Below are 20,467 nucleotides of genomic sequence, written 5' to 3' on the forward strand. Positions count from 1 at the left end.
GTCTTAGAACTTTTAAAATATCAAAACTCTCTGATCTAGCATACAACACAAATTTATTTTCTCTTTTTCTCAGTTCAGCTATCCAGAGGTTAAAGCTGTAATAGAGGAAGAACAGCCCAAGGTTAGGGTACCAGCCTGGAATTTGGAAGATTCAAAACAGGTCTTTTGTCATTTAAAAGTAAAAGTTTGCTGTTCTTCTCTTCATGAATCTTTCATGGAGACATAGTCTATCTTGGGCATGTCTCCATTGCCTCTGGTGGCTGTGCTCTAGTTCCAGCCCCAAGTTTCTGTTGCACAGAGACCCAAGACCACTGTGCTCACCCTGTCCCAAGGGTGGTAGGTAACCACGGGCACCTCAGCAGTCCTGCACACATGCTACGATGGCATCAGCTGGCCTTGCTCCCTCCCCACCATACTCACCTCCTCATTCCCACCCTTATGTACAAGTACTTCCACAGCCAGGCAGCACTCAAGCAAATGACATGGCGTCAAACAAACTTGTTTTACATTATTTTGTTTTTTTGTTTTTGGTCTTTTGGGGGTTTTTTTTGGCCAGTCCTGGGTCAGTTCCCTGGTCTGGTTCACTTCCCAGTGGCACAAACCCTGCCTTGTCAACACTGCCAAAAGGAGGCATGAGAGGAAAATCTGCTTCTTTTAGCAGCAGTGCCAGCATACGGCATCTGAAAGTGCTCATGGAATAAGAACTTCTAGTCTCACAACTGGAAAGTCTGTGGGTTCACTCCAAACCAGAGACAAAGGGAAAGCCAATGTCGGTGAATTTGGGCTGAAATGCAAGTGTGAGCCCAGAGCAAACACAACCTAGAGCACACCACCAAGATACCTATTTAGTCTTCCAGCACATGGGGACACTGACACATCTCCCCTGAACACAGTTTTACAAAGCCTATTCTTTCCCACAAGGTTGTCGGAGACTTCAGTGCTCCAGAAGACCTTGGAAATGTTTTAAATATTGTATTTTTGAAAGCAGCCTGAGAAAAGAGGAGCACATTTACTAAAATCAAGCTGGCTAAAAGGCCAGTCTTGGTACAAAATTCAAGGTTTTGTGACAACAGAAGTGCAGTCACACGAAAGTGTCCCAGTGACTTCTTGCTGCAAAAGAGCTACTTTAACTTGGGGATAGGTTTTCTTGCAGGTCCCCTCAAAGGAAGGTCCCTTGTGGACCCAAAACCTATTTTATAAATCTGGCTGTGCTGCTCAGTTGACAAATTCTGGATTTGAGGATGTCTTGATACATTTTGAGATAGTAGAACGTATATTTCCCTGAGGCCAGAAGCCAGGGCTACACCACATTCCTACACCTATAACCTACCTATGGTAACCATGAGTTACCAAATTTGAAAATAAATTCTAAGATAATTTGCCCAGGCCTTTTAATAACCCCTACAGGATTAGGGAAGGGCACACTTAGATGGAGAGAGCAGGCTGTCAGGGAACAGGGGCAGGAAAAGCAACTGGAGAAGAGGGAAACTTGGACTTTCTTTTTTTATTACTGTCACATGCTGCATAATAACTTATGCTATGGCCAATGTCACAGTTTTGTTTTTTTATTTTTTAACCAATACCCTGCAAATTGTTCTCATGAAAAGATGGTATCTGACACAGTCCCATGAGCGAGTACAGCAACACTTTCATGGCATTTTACTACCAATTGCTGAGATAAACTATAGCTGACTTTACATCTAAATACTTCCAAACCTTCCATTGGTCCATATGGAAAACATCTTTATTTGCTCTTTAGAATAATTATTTCATGGCTTTACCTTTCTTGCCTCATGGAATATTACATCATTTTGTTGGATACTTTGTTGGATGTAGTTGTCCTCTGTATGACTGCTCACCTTGGTGCTGTATCCTAGTGAAGGAGTCGCGCTCCCATGAACTCATGAGAAATGGACAGGAAAAGGCTATTTTAGATCATCTAATCTGTACTCTAGGAACCAACAGTGAGATCTCCTGCAGTAAGCTGTTTTGCCTGTTTTTCCCAGTTGAGGTCTCAATTCTTTATTCTCCTGGAAACTAATAGATAAAGGAAGAATGCTGCCTCCAAGGAAATATTTTCAAGAGCTGATAGTCACTGAAGGTATAACATTCAGATAATGCATGTATACAGCCATGCATCCGTTATCATGTACAAATGAAGGCTCTGAGCAAAGCTGTCTTTAGTCAAAACCATCCAAGGTTTGTCTCTGTGATCTCCAAAGGAATAACACTGATTGATGAGATGGAGTGCTCAGAATTAGAGGGACCAAACCCCAGGCAGCTTTACTGACAAATTCAATATTGCTTTAAAGGTTACTTCCCAAAGCTGTATTCTCATATAGGGTTAAGGAGCTAAACATTTTCCAGATGTCTTTTTAATCCTGTACTTGACAGTAAAAGACTTGCACTAAATATGCTCTGTTTCAATAAACTGCATGGAAATTATTAACAATGAAATACAGTGCCAGAAATGACATCTATAAAACTATCTTGGAAAGCATCTGTTCACTTTGGAGTTTATTTTCTTAATTCATTGTGATCTGTTTTTGTTGTAATTTCTTCATTTACTTGTTGGACTTGTGCAAATGGGATTCATCAAATGAAGCAACTCAACTGATTTTCAAATATTTAATAAGCAGCAGAGGTTTTTAAAACAGAGAACAAAATGTTGTTTAAACACAGGTAAGCATTAATCTCTTTTCTCTCTGACTATAACCCCAAAGATATCTTTCAGGCTTATCAGCTTACCCTATAAAATCTGTGCCCATCTATTTTCCCACAGTAAAATCTAGCCTCTATTTTCCACATTCCTTTCCTGAAAATATGCTCCCTAACTAGATGACAGAATATCACAAAACCAATGAAATCCACATGTACATCTAGGATTGAGAAATGTCCTGATCTTCAGGTTTTCTCTTACCAGTAACATCAGACTTTAATGGGCCCTCCGCTCAAAAAGGCACTTAAGAATATGCTTTCCAAAAATCAGCCGTCGGGCCTGTAGAGAACCAGTACTAAATGTGGTTTTGTCTCAACACTGCCACCGCCGAGGCGCACCGGGCAATGCTGCACCGGCGCCCCCAGGAGCCGTCCGTGAGGCAAACAACCTCATGCGCCTGCACAGGGAAAAAATGCGCGAAAAGGGCAGAAGGTCGCTTCTAGGGGAACAGCCCGTCTGGCACGAACCGCACGTACACATTCGCGATCTGCGCATGAGCAGGAGACCCCCAGAGGCCCCCAGCCCGTTTCTGGAAGGTTCCGAGAGGGCGGACTGCGCAGGACAGCTAATTTGCATGGGAAGTGAGGAAGCACCTCCCAGAGGCGGGGCAAGAACCTATAAAAACTGCAGACTGTGGTTTTTTTTTGGGGGGGGGGGGGGGGGGGGCTTGCTTGCTTGCTTGCTTGCTTGCTTGCTTGCTTGCTTGCTTGCTTGCTTGCTTGCTTGCTTGCTGTGACTGGAGTTCTTGAATGGAGTCAGCGGAACATCATCGGACTCGGAGTGGTGGTTAGTTTCTTCTCTCCTTTCCCAACTTTCTCTGTCTTTTCCCCTTACCCTTTTTCCCCTCTCCTTCGCTTTTCCCCACCTCTTCTCCCCACTTCATGGAAAATACAGGTTGTACGGTATTTGACCTGTTTTAGCATCTTAATCTCATCCTTGGGATCATAAGGAAACGCTCCCGATACTGGATCGGGACAGGGCCTTTTGCTGAAAGAGATCCATCAGGTATGTCTACAAAAATAAAGTTATATTTGTACACATTTAAATAGTTTCTAAAAGCATTCTCTGATATAGATGGTGTTGTTTCTGAGTGCCAGTCGGAGAAACTTTAGGGTTTCTCGCTTTTTTATCAGCACCTCAGATCCTGCTGAAGTCAGCTGATATTTCTAGCGCTTCCCAAACGTTTGCCTATGGGATTTCAAACTGGCAGTCAAAGGCAAAAGCAGACAAAAATCACAGTGTTTTGGCATTAGCACACATCCAGATAATGGCCTTTATTCTGCAGCTGATGCTTGATCAGCAGCTACAAAATAATACGGCCCTACTTGAGGGAGAACAAATAAGCAATCCAAACCACTCAATATTAGTTCAGGCAGTTACTGTATTTCTTAAAGGAGACTGGTTAATCTTCGAAGCTTCAAACATAAGCACCTACCTCAGCAGCATGCACACTTTGACACTATGGCATTAACGAGAAACATCTGAAGCTAGTTTTGATTCAAGCAACAACTTAAAGCCTCAAAGCAGACTGTTTTTCTAAAGACAGAGCCTATGCAATGAAGCAGCCTCTAGCAGCTGCTCTCAGTTAGACAGTGCCTCTAAGGCTGCTGTGTCTAGTCAGTTAGTTCCTTGCATTTCCCCCACCAACATAAAAGGAAGCAGTAATTTGCTACCAGTATTTGACAAGGCATTACCAGCTGTAGATAAAAAATAAATCAGATTTTTAACACCTCAGTGCCGATTTTTTTTTCTTTAAGTTCTTGCTTGCTGCCCACCATGAGCCTATTTTCTATATTGGGGGGTAGAATTTCTCAGGCCACTCCTCCGCAACACTCCTACTGACGGCAGCCAGCCACTTCACATCCTGGGTTTTATTTCTGGTAGCATCATGTCACTGTCCACCCTGTTCATAAGTTGAGGAAATTCAGGCCAAAGCAACTGGGAAGCAAAGCCTTCGCTGACCAGCTTACCAGAAGCCAGGTCCCTGAGAAGGGCTCAGTTCCTCCAGTTCCCATTAAAACAACAAGAACTGACTGCTCAGCACTGTGTCTCGTTTAATTGTATGCAGGAGGCACCACGTGTTACATAAGATGGTACAAGATACTTTCCCTCCCATGAGAAAGACTGTGGAGCAGGATTCTTCCTGTCTAGCACATCGGGTTATTTTTAAAGTACTGCCCCTTGGAGTTCAGAACAAAACACAAAAACAGAAAGCCCCCATTAGCTTGAATTATCTGCTATTAAAAACAAGTCATGGGCTGATTTTTGCACATAAATCATATGTTTCATAAGGCTTATTTTGAATTACAGCTTCTTACATCACCTTGGGATATATATCACACAGATTAATAGCTCCTTGGACTTGATTCTTATTTTCTTTTAGTCCCATTTATAATTTTCAGGCAGGTTAAAGGGGGTCTCAAAGTAGATAAAGGTTATGCTTATGCTTTAGCATGATCAAACAGCAGGCTACCTTTACACTCACTCACAACCTGATATGTGTGCAAGCGTGTGTCTGAGACTTTAAAATTACGTGGGAATCCAACCGTATATTATAATTCATAGTCTCCAAGTTTAGTCTCATGACTATGAGATGAAAACCAAAAGCAGAAATAAGCAAGATAAACACTTTTTAAAGCTCTTTTTGCCTTAGCAATAAAAATACTAATGTGCAATATGCAGTAACGCATATTACCATTCAAACAAGGCAATAACAATTTATGGCAATGCCACAATGTTCCTCAGCAGGCACCAAGTTCATTTTTACCTCCAGTCATCCTTTGAGAGGTTAGATAAAATATTCATCTCTTCATCATCTTGCAAAAGACGATACGCTGCACTAACATGGTGATTTTCAAGCACAGACCGGTCATTATATAGAATGGCTGAATCTGACCTAGCATTTAAAAGAAAACACAGGAAAGGTTACGTTTCTTCCCTGTCTAGAGTCTCACATTCAGAAATTTTCCTTTGATCAGCTACAAAGATTAGTTCCTATAGCACAGATACTAGCATTTTATGAGCACTAGTAATATTTAGTTCACTGTTGTTATTCAGTAAAGGAAAATTAAAGATCACCATGAAATCCTCCTCATCAGCTGAGATTCACCTAGTCCCTCTGTTACACAGTTAAAAGAAAGATATTGAGAGCTTTCTGACTGTGAGAGATACATAGATTTGAGGTTGAATCATGAGGTTCTTTTCCAGCTGTTGTGTATATTACTCTCATATTGAAGCCTGCCTGTGTCCAAGTAAGCAGTTGAAAGATGTGTCCCAATACTGTTTCCAGAACAGCAAACCAGCTGTAAACAAGATATAACTGAACTGCCTTCTGTCATCTCTGCATTAGACTATGCTGTCCAGAAAGGCAATTGCTGTTGGGATAGAGTAAGACCAAAGGTACTTCACACCTTATTTTTAGCTCCAGGGCATGGATCTGAGATTGCTGAATGGCTGAACTGGTTCGAAGATGAAGTGCTTGCTGGAAGTTAATGGCAATGCTAGGTGAGTGTAGTTTATTACAGTCTCCACTCAGTTCTGCTTCCCAGAGAGCAGTGTATATTTTTCTCCCCTGACATTTTACAGCCTCTGATGTTACTGGAATGAAATTAGATCTCTAATTCTTGCATGCACAAAGCTGTAAGAATTACAAGTGTGCCCAGCCCTAGAACAGAGACAGAAATGCCTGTCACCGTTCCCAAGCTTTCCTGAGCATATGTGTGGTTTACCCTTATCAGCCTTTAGATAGCTGTGATACATAGCATGATTCAGCTAACATATTCTAGACATCTAATTTAGGGTAAGATGAAATGCATCTTCAAAATGCCCAAGTCTGTCCATTGTCTGTTGAGGACATCTTATTTTGTTATTGGCACCAACAGATTCACATTGTCAAAATAATACACAGACATTAGGTGCCCACTTATCACCGAACTAGACACCTCACAGTCTTTGTATACTCTCGCACATTGCCGTCTTCTTCATCTCTCTCTTAGTTCCAAAACAGTGTCAGTCCAGTCCAGTCTGTGACCAACTAACTACTCTCCAGCAATTTCCAAAGCTTTAAAAAGTGAGTGTGATATCAGTGTGATAATTTATCACTGAACAGTTAATTGTACACATACGCCCTTGCTGCAGGTGTGGTATTTCACTCTGTAACAGTATCAGTGTGGTATTCACTGCTGCACAGAGATATTGAGGAATACCTGATTTATGCAGGTAAATGATTCTTAAAATTCAACCTGGAGAGATACTCTTGAAGCAAGAAGTCTTTTCCAAAACTACACCATCATTATAATCATCATCAGCAATTTGTCTTTGGTGAATTACGTGGAAATATTTTGAGACTTTCCTTTTTCCTGATTACTAATATAAAGCAATGCTCAGGAAGTTAGAATACCTGCATTCCACTGTAAATGGCTAGGCAAAATTAAATGCAGCCTAAGGAAGTGAACTTTCCTCCTGTGACACTTGCAAGCAAAAGCTCCTGCAGCTCTGTAGAGCTGTGCTGCTCTTCTCCACAGGTTTTCCCCTCCATTTCCCACCCTTTTCTAGTGATTTACAACAGCCTCACCGTGTCTGGATGTGAAAGTTGTTGGTGGTTCCAGTGTGTTCGTAGTCGTGGATGGCAGCTGCGAAGATCATAGCAAAGATCTCCAGCTCTGTCAGCCAGTGCTGAAAAGAGATTACAGAGCAATCAGATAAGCTGTCATTTTCCCAGGCATTAAGGCTTTTGTCTTTTAAGGCAAGCTATCCCCTGCTGACAGTCAACACTGCACATCATTGCCTTTTCCCTGCAGCCTGCCAGCTGTTCCAAAGCAAACTTCTCTTGCTGATACATGAAAGCTGAACCAGTGTTTTTCCTGAAGCTTCGTCTAAATAAATCGAACTTCAACAAAATGGTTTCAGGAGCTAATAAGGTTTGAGACAGAGTGAGGGGTAACATTTGCCCTTCTTAGACAGCAAAGTGGGAGGAAGGGAGAGAGGCAAACCTCAGGAAAATCAAGGTTCTTCAAGCAGAACTTGATGATACATATGTAGGTATGCACATACCACCAGGAGTATATATTTTCAGCTCTGTTCACTTGCTAGCGGAGCCTCAAATACAGAAGAATGTCACTAATTTCCAGTAACTAGAAGAGTCTTTGTGAGTCACTGAATCATGAGGAGAACAGGGAACACAGCCTCACAAGATGTACATCTTGTTATTTATTTATAATTTATAGAAACATTTGAGAAAGCCCTGAGGTCTTTTTTTTCCCCTAATTGCCCAGCCAAAGTCTCATTTTTCAATGCTTAAGTCACTTTTGACTTAGACTTCTAAATGACTCAGATGCTTTTAATGATTTCTCTCTGAGTCAATCAATCAATTTGTGTCTGTTTTTCTATTGGTAACATGCTAGAAGTGCTGTTGAGATCAAGTGTATTAGAGACAAAGGCTCTAGATTCTGTAGATACTGTAAATACTTTTACAAAACACTCCTTCATTTTGGAGGTAACCTTTACCACAGTGGTTGCCACACATTTTGGGTAATAGCACACTGTCAACCCGCAAGCACCTTCACAGACCTTCATGTACAAACTGCCTTTTAATTCAAAACCCAATAAAGACAGTATGGTTTCATAAATCCACTCTAGATGTTTACTATAGCTTAGGGACACCGCTGGTCTGTTAACCACATGCTGGGGAACCACCAGTATCTGTGGGGCTCTGCACACAGCGACCTACCCAGCTCTCTTCCGCCCTTCCACGGTAATTACTGCATAATCACAGCAATCACGATGCTTGTTTGTCATTTTGATGCCTGAACTAGCCCCTTCTCCTGAGGTAGCTGTGCAGCTGGAGAATGAAGCAAGCCTCAGCATTAAAGATCTCAGCATCAAAGACTTCAGTTTGAAGACACTTGCCACAGATATTTTGCTCGAAATCACTGATCGTTATCAAGGTAACTCGACTTTTTTTTTTTTTTTTTTGAGGGGAAAGCAGGGAGAGATCAAGAAATCAGCAGACACAGAGACTAAACTATTTCCTTGTTTTTACAGAATTTGTCCAGGACAGGAAAGGAGAGCATTTGTGGACAAGTTTCCATTACATTTCTATTTCCAGGTGTTACTTGTGAATAGGCAATGTTTTACAGCTGATGAAGAACATGATTTCAACTTTCATACAACAACCTGCTGGCAACTCTAAGGGGTAAAAATACGCATCAGCTGCATACAGCCGATCTGGGCTTAAATTCCTCAGCCATGTTCTCCCATTTGCCAAATGGAGGCAGTGCAAAGGAGAGAAAAAAATCAGGCGCAGCATCTAGGGACAGGCAGAGCAAATCAATATTACTTACACACACAGAACTACTGTAAGACATATAGCCAGCAAATCTAATGCAACCACAAAGGTCCTTCTGGGCATTAGCCGGCAAGTCCCATGCCAACAGGACCTTATAACCCAAGCCTAAAATGGCACTGAGGCAGCGAGCTCTGGGCTTGAGGTCTCCTGTGTTGTCTCTTAGGACACCACCTGGATATATAGGAAAAACACTAACTAACTTAGCGCCCCCTCAAGCATTCTTTGTTGAACAAGATCAGGGTAATGGAGGTATTGAAAAAGGGTGGCATACATGTGAGGAGAGGACTTAAATATCATTACAGTATTTGAGAAAGATCACAGAGTGCAGACTGGGAATACCATTGTGAACTGTGAATGATAAACAAATCAGTTTAAGTAACAGAGTCAAAATAGGCTTGTGAGTAGTAGGAGGAAAAATAGCTGGTAAATGACTGGAACCTTTTAGTCTCCTTTTCAGCTACGACTTTGCAAGGAAAAACAAACAAGATGGCAAACAGCCTGCAGAGAATGGACGCAATCTCCATCAAAGCGGCAATATTACCTTTTACTAGTCTGCGATAGACTTCACCTTGCAGAACAGAGAGCTAGTTTTACAGAACAAAGCCATCAGGGATGATTGAGAAAGCAGCAAGACACTGTCGCAGGGGAAGAGAGCAAGGAAATGTGAATGTTTTTGATTTTTAAAGAGCTGACAAAAACGATCCAGAACAAACTCTTCAGAGACGATGGGGGGTTGGGAAGAATGGCATGACAGAGCAAGTATTGGCTTCCAAACTGAGAACAAAAGAAGGGTAATGAGGCATGGTTGTCTTTCAAAAACATATAATAAATACGAAGAACTGGCTAGTAAGGCAAATCATTGGCATGTAAACAAAAGGATCGATGTATACAGAAAGAAAAAGGAAAAGGAAGGACTAGAGTTTCCAAATCTAACAAAATGAACTGAATGCCTTTCCAGGAAAACACTACTAAGTGAAGACAGCAGTAATTAGCCTATTTCTTTCCTCAGAGTTTACTGTCTTTTGTTCCAAAGTAGTTACAAGTTTCAGAGCCGATAGACTCATGATGATCTGCTTATTAATTATAATAGTCTAGGGGAGAGGAGGTGCTGTCTCCCCACTTTGGTACAAACAGATGTGACAGAAATCTTGCACTTCTGCAGTTTTACAGGTTTGCTGAATGAAGAATTCTCTTGTAATTCTTGACAATATCAGAGAAAGAATACTTAAGCTTTTCAGTTTGCACCTCATTCATTCATTGTGTGGGTTTGCAAAAGAATCATAAGGTAATTCCTAATAATTATCAAGATTAATCAGAAAATAATACCAAAGAAAATAATAATCACAGCTGAACAACAGAGTTAAATAAGGGAAAGAAGAATTAAGTGAGCAAAAGGATGTCAGCTCTTAAAAAGTGTCCCTACATTTTGTGCTTGTGTACTAATCCTCTGAAAGAAAAACATTAGGAAGAATTCCAAATTCTCTTTCTTTGTTACTTTTATGAGAGAACGTAAAATATCATATTTGAGATGGCTACATATGCCAAATTAATTCCTAGGCATTATCCTCAGGAAGAATATAACAAGAAAGATAAAAAGCTTTAGGGCATTGAATATGGTTAGAGGTAAATAAGATTTTCCGAGAAGAAGATAGAAGAAAAAAGAAGACCGGAACAAAACTGTTGAGAGAGCTTGTAAATAACTGCAAACATGACAGAGGCGTATGAAAGGTACAAAGAAGATAAACCAGATGATTCTGTTTCTTCTCCCCGTGATGCTAGAGGAAATGGCCACTATATAGAACATTTAAAATTGAAGAAGAAAGTACCTTTTTCACATTTCAAATAAGTAATTAACAATTTAAATGGCAGGGGGGTCCTATTTTCTTCAGCTATTATTACTTACTTTTTTTTTCAGAAGTCTTTGGCTTCACCCCGGTGAGGAATTAAACCAGTAAAAGCAAAGTGCTCTACTGTACTACATTAGATCCCACACCTAATGACACATATCATTTGGCTGTGGGAACAACTAAGCAAAGACCTCAATATGCTTTCTGAAACCAAAGTCTTGCTTTCCAGCATGTCCAAACTCCTTGCATACATATTGTGAAAGTGATGAACTGAACAGCAGCATGTCTTAGAGTAAGGATAAGATATTGATTCGAACAAACTCTAGTAGCAGGAAAACGTTCCCTGCCTTTCTTTACCGGGTGTGAATATCCTATGCATATTTGAAGTTAGCCCTGTAGTGAGTGGGAGGTTGGGCTAGATGACCTCCAGGGCTCATTTCCAAACTACCTTAACCAATGCACGTTGAGATGGGCAGTACCCTGCAGAGAGGAGGAAAGAACGGAGAAAAGTGGGGTAGGGTAGAAAAAGCATTTTAACAAGGGAAGCAAAGCTGAAATGTCACTGCTGGCACACCATATTGCTAGCCCCTTGTTCCTGTCAGGAGAAGAGTGCTTTTCTATTGTGCTACAGGAGATCCCAAACCAAATGCCACATATAATTTGGCTGTGGGAACAACTACAACTTAGGATTATTCCTGGGAAACAGCAGACACTTCTCTATGTCCTCCGGGGTGCAACTCCACATAATGGTCTGAATGGGATACTTAGTCTGTGCATTCCTTATTACAACAACAGAAATGCAAAAGCAAACGCTCAGGCGAATGACTCAGACTTCAGTGCCAGCATGTACCAAAATTCTCGTTTCCCTTTTATAGATGCAAATCTGGAATCTACTTATTCTCTGGCCTCTGCACATATTCTAGAACATTGTTTCCCCTGAAATAGAGAGGAAGAATATTCCAGAGACCCTAAACAAGAAAGTATTTCAACACTGGTGACTCCTTTTGCATTTGTCACTTCAAACATCAAGCTCCCCAACAGCAGGTGACTTTGAAAGAGCACAGACATAGATAATGTAATGGACAAAGGTAAATGCATGAGAGAGAGAAAAAATCTCAGAAGACATACTCTAAAGGACAACAAGTTTGTGCAGTTGTTGCCAGGTTGAGATAAGACCAAAACAACATTACAGAAAGAACTGAAGAGAGAGATTTATCTCTAACTTGGTTTTGCTTCTCAGTCAGACTGGAGTCTGAGATACAGATGTCACTCTTGCTCTGACCAACTTTAGCACTTGAAAACTTGAATACTTGTTCCTGAAATTGTCTTTACTGTCTACACAGTACCTACAGTACAGTGGAACCTGTACGTTGCATAGCAGCCTTGGCTAAATAGTCCACAGAAACTGTTTGCAATAGGTGTTTCCACTGAGATATTACTGGGCTATATTTAATACTGATAATAACATTCAAAGGCCTTTCCTGTTTTAACACGACATACCTTCAGAATGGCCTGTCTTTTAGCCTGAGCTAACCCCTTTATGTTGGAGAATCACTGTGCATAAAAGCAAAAGAAAAGCAAGTAAACTAAAATAATTTAATCCCATTTACCTTTAAGCAAATATATTTTACATTCTCAAAGATGAAAGAGGCTGCACTTTCTTTAAAGTCAGTCTGAAACCGTGCATAAGTATAGCACTGAATACATATGCTTTATAAATATTATTATTGCCATACGGTGAAAAGGCAGGAAAACTCAACTCTCACTTCCAGCATTAACAATGGGATTATAAAGCCAGAGATCCCCCTGGTATTTCTGCAGTGCCTTCTTCTCTATCCACAGTGATCTAAGCTCAGCCTAAGCTCAGAAAGCATTAAATGAAGAGGCAATGTTATTTCACTCAAATGATAATTCAATTAAAAATATCCAAGTCTTTAAAACATAAAACCGAAATTTGTACCTAAGAAAACAAGAAATAATGCAAGCTGATGAAAACAGAAGGATTATACCTGTATGATATTATCAGCTATATGAAACTCATACAGGCAGGGACATTATTCTCCTCCTGTCCCCACTGAAATCTTTAGTATTTGGAGGCAGAGGGGGGTTTTAGTCAAATCCTGCTCCCATCATCATCTCCTTAGGTAGGTCGGTGACACTGGTTCCACTGTAAAAACTGACTTGCCTGTAATACTTACTTGGCTATTATTTCGTAAAGATTTATCAGCCAGGGAAAAGGAGAAAGTAGAGAACTCATAAGGAAAACCTTGTTTTATTTTTTTTCTCCAAAGCCTTTCTTCACACTCAGACAAAACACGCTTTTAATTCGATTAACATGAGCTTACGTCCAAGGCAGTTTAATGCAGCAAGGACACAGAAAATTAAGCAAACCTTTCCGAATTTGGTGGCACTATAAAGGAGTAAGTGTCAAGCTAGAGAATGAATATCTTGTCCTAGACTGAATGAAACACAGGATTGATAATGAAATATATACAGCCAGTATACAGACAGCCAAGAATTTAAGTTGCTAGTTTATTAATATCTTGATCATAGATGGTTTTGATCATTTTAATCTTTTGCCTGAAACCAATGAGTAGGTAATGAGCAGTCCAATGATGTGAAAAAGGAAACAGAATTTTATCATCATTATCATAATCATTTTGCTGTTTCTTTCCCTTGCCTTTTACCTTATGCCTTACAGCTTTAGTATAATGCCATTTTCAAATGCAAGTCAATAGCCTTACAGGCACTGAATTCTCACCAGAAAAATGTTTAAAATAGTTAGAATTGGGCACTGAATAATTTACTAGAAAGGAAGTTAAACACATCCACACAAATAATCTGTGCATTATAACACAGAGGTAGCAAAATATGAAGAAACCATCAAGAGGATACAAAATTCCCATACCCTCTTTCACGAATAGCTCAAGTCCACAAAAGGGGCACAAAAGCACTCTTAGAAATGAGGCAACCGAGAGTGTGAGGTAACAGTGCTTAGACTAATACTATTCCTCAGGCGACAAAAAAATCCATAAACTAAATGTCCCACTGGCTGCTTTAAAACATAATTTTAAGAGAGAAAGAGGAAGCTATATGAGAGCATTCAAATAGGAGTTTTCTTTGCCGACATGCATGGAAGCATCAACACATCTCTAGCTCACAGATGGGCAAAAAAGCTTCACGTGAATGGTAGGAATCAATCATGAAATGGCAGCTTTGCTGAGAAAATTATCTGTGCAGAAAAAAATAGCGCTGTGAGCTCCTGAGCTCATCTGGCTTTAACATCTTTAGCCCCACAGCAAGTAGGGAGCATGCCATGGTACAAACACCTTGTTTCTAATCTATACCACTATCTGTTTTACTACTGTTTGGAGCCATGGAGTAAACTAGCATTTATCCGGCACGGGCAACTGCAGTCCAGGACCTGCAGCAAACCAAGGAACAAACTAAACTGACAGCGTAGGTGCACCTCAGTGATTTCATAGCAAGTTTTCTATGTACATATGCAAAAACCATGCCTTTTCTACCTGCTACATTATTTCTCTCTCTCTTCAAGAGAAAAAATCCCAAACTATGTTATCGCTCACTCATTTAATTGGTGTCTTTCAAGTTCTCTCTTTGTTAACAAGAGAAGCCAAGCTCCAGGAGGGACAGAATAAAAAAAAAAAAATTCAGCTCTGAGACAACATAAGCTAGAATAAAATAGCACTCATTCTTTCATAGCTGAGTTGCAGCTAAGATGCTAACAGGCCGAGAAGTGGCAAAGTAGAAGAAGGCAATTCTGAACATACACAGACAGGAGCGTTGCTGAACATGCGGAGCTGCTTTTATGCAGTCACTTTTCAGGGCCTCAAATGAAGAGTGTCCTTCTTAAGCCAGTTGAGGAGAAGAATGGGACCAATTTGTTCACCATTATAATGCAATTCACATTACTCGATATTTTAATATTCTTAGTGACTATGGTCTTCAGTGCATTTTCATTAACCAATTCTTACAAAAGCAGCAGCGACCAATTTGGGATCTTACATGGAGTTTTGATTATGCGTCCATATTTGTTGCAAATTTGAGTTAAATCCTATTCACTTCAGACAAAATCAGGAGTAACTGACACAACTTAGGTCAGAATCAGGCAGTCTGGACCAGGTTTGTGAAGACATATATCTGAAAGGAATCAGGCTATATAAGGATTACCACTATTACCCAATCTACACTGAACACAGCAGACTCAGGACATGTTCACAGGAGGCACTGGAGCACTTTACTCCTGAGAGAAAAGTATTCAATTTAGCTTCAGAATTGAGAGCAATACTACCATGGCAATACGGGGTTGCAGAAAGGCAGTCCATGCAAACAAACATCATTCCTGAGCTTAAGCAACTATATAGTTTCTGAAACTGGCCTAACAGACATATCAGGAGTTACACTACACCTTGTTAGCTTGCACTTTTCTGTCCTAGGCTCCATCACACAGCACAGCCTAGCTTACAGCATTTGTTTATTTTTTTCATTGATTTGTGGAGAAAAAAGAGTTACCAAAGTAAAAGCAGAGACACAAGTATTACTAAGAGTGGTAAAGGCTGCAAATTTTTATAGTGATGTCCTATAGCACACCTAAGATACTAACGCCATAGGAAACAATGTTGGAAATTGTTTGGACAGTTACGTGCAACCATGAGTTTCCCTCATCATTTTCTTGAACAGTTCTCAGTAACAGAACTTGGAACAGTTGGAGAGTATTCAGTAAGGTACGAGCTGTGGTAAAAGACTAAACTTCTGTTGATTTGGGTTCAAATCTGTACACTGCATTGCAGAGTCCCTGCAGGGACCAACTGCAGGTGCTTGCTTTGGCTACTTTTGAAAAGTTGTAAGTGAAAGTATTTCGGTAAAATAAAGCACAATACAATAGAATTACAGATATTAAAGTACCAGTCAAGAAGATAGCAACCAGTGAATGGCCACAATGTAACAATAGATAACACTGCAAAATGTTGAATATATTCACCTTTTTACTGGTGTCTTGCCTGTTTCTGCCAAGGCAAGAGTCAAGGACAGATTATTTTCCTGGCAACAGAAGTGAGTGATAGATGGAAACAAACTGCCATACTGGATTAGACTAAGTCATTTAGTTCACTTTTCTGTCTTTGACAGTAGACAGGAGTAGAAAGATGGGAGAGAATGACAAATGCACCCTGTACGCATTGAATATTCCTTATGATCTCCTCTCCCCACTGAATGGGTCAGAAACCTTCTGAGCCACCAGCTGAATCTGACCTACAATGTCTAATAAGCACTGCAGAATCTATCTTCCTTTATTTTGTCTAATCCCTCTTCAAATGCATTTCTACTGCTTGTCTCCACAACTGCTGTGGGAAGGCACTGTGGCCATATTTTTCTTTGCTTAAGCATTCTGTCCATTCCTGTCAGTGAGTTTATGAGAGAGCCACATCTTTTGGGTCACATAGCACCTACAAGAATCTTGAGATACTACTTCTACTTCAGAGGTGGAAAATAGAGATACAAAGTAAATAAAGGGAAGAATCATTTCCTCAGACTTTCAACAGTCTGCAGGTGCTCTATGTAAGCCAGCTCAGTCGGCTTTGCTGTAGGGAGTGGATGGAGACCAGCATTTCCAGATGGTTCATGTCATCCTCAGATAAGTGGAATGAATTACCCTTTGGAGGTACTGCCTTGCTCCACTAAGTAAAAAGAAAGCTTAGACTTTTTGCTTCTAGGTGGATCAACTTAGCTTAAATGAACCCAACAAAAATGACTTGCCAGAATCACCCAGGAGAGCTGCAGCAGAGTGGAGAATCGACCCTGGATTTCTCATTGCTCTCCTTACCTTCTGGCTCATTCATGCTCTTTCAGATCACTGTTAAAAGTTATCAGCATCTTCACCGACCTTTTTCTAAATAATTTTAAGCATCTACTTTTCATTAGAACAGCCATATCAAATGAAGTTTGTCGACAGTGCAAATGGGTTCTACTGTGGATAATCATAATCTCCTTAGTGAGCAAAAACTGCTGTAATCTCATTATGCATTCAGGATGCCAACTCCTGTACTTACCGCTACGCCTGTCTTAAATAGGAGGTAATGGACCGTCTGTGTCACATCTGCGGCATGCATTAGGTTGTGATAAGGATTTTTGTGTTTGCTGTACCCAACCTCCAGAGCTTCCACAAAGGAGACCAGGGCAGAAATGGGGATCTAAGAAAAGCAGCACAAAGTTAAAAATGAAATAATTATCTTTAATTGCTAGCATTTTGAGGAGGAGAGACCCTCCAAACATTAGAGACCCTAAAGAACAGTTTGTATTTCACAAGTAAATAACACCCTAAGACATCTTAAAGAGACCCTAAGGAGGCAGACTGAATCAAGTTTACTTCCTCAAACTGGCTTTCCCATCCATAATTACATTATGGATGAATCATTCCCACACATAAACACACACAAGTCAGTACACTACTAAATGTTGGCTAGAAGACACATGCAGTATGGAAAGTACCAGACAGCACTTGATTGATTGCCCCGGAAAAATATTCTAACTAGGTCACAAGTGTCTGTCTGTTGCCCTCACAACCCACTGGTATATATCACTGCTTTACTACTCACATCCCAGATTTTTTAATGAAACACACCATAGAGCAGGTCTGAGATACTCTGTTAAGAGGAGTGTCATTTATCAGACCTCTGGCTTTTCCCTGCCAAATCCAGCCTACACACATATTATGGGCTTGCCATGTGTTTTCTCCACCGTGCACACTGCAGAAAATGAAATTCAGCGGATTTCTAGGCAGGAGGCTATGTAGGTGGTGTCAGCTGCATATATATGCAACTGGCAACATGTGTTCTCCAATGCTTATTTCATCCGCTTAAACTGCAAATATCATAAACTCGTATTTCTATAGCTACTGTGGCACTGTTTTACTCTTGGATGTATCATGGAAGGGTGCAGTTCTGACCAGCTATCATCTTTGGATGTTTCTCATCACACACAGGCAGTTTCTGAAGACATACAGGTGTTGGAGATATTTGTAAACCCTTCCCAGCCAAAATGAGTGGCAAACCCCAGAGAGGATAAGCAACAATGGTGGAAGGGATAATGGAGTATTTGGGTGGGGACAATGGAAAAGATCTTCTGAGAACAATGTGTTCATGATCCAAAGATATGCCTGTTTGAAGCTGGAGTAAAAGATACAAAGCATTTGGATCTGGAAACTTCTGTGTAAAGCCAAGGTCTTATTTTTTTTTTCAGGCATGTTTGAGATGCTTATGAATCTCCAGAGAAAGACACCATCATTCCCACAGGATCAAGTGTAATATTTCCCATGGACTTCAATGGGGAAGCCTGTTTAGAGCCTATCCTTCTTCACGGTGTCCCATTGCAATTAAATAACATTCAGTCCTGCTTACTGCAAATAAGATTATTTTAACACTTAAGGGAAACTACAGTGAGCACAAAGCCCTCAAATACCATTAAAATTTCATTCTGAATGCAACAAAGCAGAATGAGACTGAAGTTAATAAAATCTGAGATGGAGGAAGAGACACATTTTATAACTACTGACCTTGAAACGGTTGATCAGATCATAGCGTGTGAGAAGTTCATAGAAAATGAATTTCAGTGCATGATCCCCACTGGCATCATTTAGTGCAAATACATCAAAGGACCACTTGTCTACATTCTGCAAGAGGCAGGGAGAAAAAAGGGTTAATACGGTCATCCCTTTTAAAATCATAGTGCAATTTCTGTCACTTTAAATCTTTTACAAATGGAGGAGCATCATTTGATGGACAATGAGAGAGTGTGTAGCTTTATTTTAACTTATTCAAATCCTTTTAACCAATGCAGAGCATATTTTACTCTTCAGTATTGTATGATTGGAGTTTAAGAAGCTTCTCTTCAGAACACTTTTATTTCATCTCTTTGCTTATTCTAACCACAGCAATTCACCCTACCTGAATTTAATCAGCAAAGGCTAAATCCAAAAATGTAAGAATCATGGTTTGGTTTAGTACTTGAAACACTGGGATGGCTCCATAGTGGCTGAACTTACTGTTCTTTGCCCCTTTACCCATGTGCTATGTCTACAAAAACAATATTCATATTGAAAGAAACCGAAGAAAATGAAGATACACTTTTTAATGATACTAAAGCCTCTTAATTTTGCTGCCTCTAAAGAGTTCTTACAATTTTGTATTGTAAGAAAAGCACTCCAATGCTCCACTCACACTAAAAATGGAACAAGATGATAGTCTCTTTTTCAGTAAAAAAAATACAGACACCTTTGGTCATATTTTCACTACTTGTTACTCAGTCAACCAAAGCAATAAATAACTAGAAGGACTGTCTTGCTATACCCAAAGAGTAACGCAGTTCCTTCTAGTTTTAATATTAATTCTAAATTGTGCTAATTGCAGCTACAATTGACCAAAGATAGCATGCACATAATTTTCTTTATATTTTTCAAAAGTTAAGTGAGTTCCCTGGGGCTTTCAGAAAACTACAGAGCAGGAGAGAAATCACAATAATGTTACATTAAGTGCCAACACTGATAGGAAAAATAACCTTTATAAAATAAGCATAAATTACCTAAAATAAAATACCTAAATCCAGTTGGGAGAGTTTCACTCAGCTGTAAATGATATACTAGTGCTGGGGGTGGTCAGTCAAGAGATGGAGGAGGAAAAGTGCAATTCGCAACTCATACAGCTAAATTATAAACCTACTTGTAGAAGGTTGAGTTCAATCTCAGCTCTTAAGAAAGGCTGCGAGAACTGGCAGCACTCATTATCTAGCAAGATAAGATATCTAGCTCCTTGATCTCAGAATAGGATGTTCCTGAAATCCCATGAGCCTTTCACTCCACCTCCTAGCAACAAAGAGTAAAGGTGCACAAGGAGTTATAGCTGTAAAGATGAAAAGATCAGCAGCACAGCTTCAACAGTTGTCTGGCACAGGGCCAGCTCTTAATCTCTCTTGCCTGCTGAAAACTTTGATGTGCTTCAGCAGGGACATATTTGTGCATATCTGAATGACTCTACTTAAACTGAATGTTAAAGATTGACATCTGTAAATTGAAGTTTCTCTCCACTTTCAATCTCTGTTGCAGGTTGGCTTCCATCTCCTCAAAACACCAAGAAAGAAAAATGACTGCATTTCATATATGCATGTGTACAGCTGACTTTGGCTCTCAGTGCAAGAAATGCCAGGTGGCTAGATGTCATGTTGGGTAGAGAATTGTTAAGAAATAGAGTTCATCTAAAAAATACCATCTTTTTTAGCAATATTAAAAATACTAAATTACATTTCTCTACCAAACTCTTCATGGTCAATCCACCTTCATTGTGTGTCCTCACAGACGTGGAACTATGACTACACTGTTCCAGGTGAGGACCTGACTTAAGGTCAAATGCAAAGGATCATGACCTTGAACTACCTTGCAGTCAGTCATCCATAAATCAGCATGGTTACAGGATTTATGTGGTGAACAAGACCAATGTATTTTGGTACCAGCCCTCTCCAGCATAGGCTGATCCTGACAACCTTGCT

General features: G+C 40.1%; 1 protein-coding gene across 4 annotated transcripts in view; it reads right to left on the bottom strand.

Annotated features, from left to right (window-relative positions):
- Positions 1 to 20,467, bottom strand: part of PDE1C (phosphodiesterase 1C) — a 296,093-nt gene that overhangs the window by 41,906 nt on the left and 233,720 nt on the right. For all 4 annotated transcript variants that reach the window (XM_064506536.1, XM_064506539.1, XM_064506537.1 and 1 more), the window contains 4 exons: positions 18,483 to 18,599; positions 16,981 to 17,121; positions 7,293 to 7,393; positions 5,487 to 5,615 (listed from right to left, as the gene is read on the bottom strand). In XM_064506536.1, coding sequence (XP_064362606.1) covers positions 5,487 to 5,615; positions 7,293 to 7,393; positions 16,981 to 17,121; positions 18,483 to 18,599 — 488 coding nt within the window. The remainder of the gene's footprint in view (positions 1 to 5,486; positions 5,616 to 7,292; positions 7,394 to 16,980; positions 17,122 to 18,482; positions 18,600 to 20,467) is intronic.

This window comes from Dromaius novaehollandiae, chromosome 2 (genome assembly GCF_036370855.1).
Source record: "Dromaius novaehollandiae isolate bDroNov1 chromosome 2, bDroNov1.hap1, whole genome shotgun sequence".
Classification (NCBI taxonomy): domain Eukaryota; kingdom Metazoa; phylum Chordata; class Aves; order Casuariiformes; family Dromaiidae; genus Dromaius; species Dromaius novaehollandiae.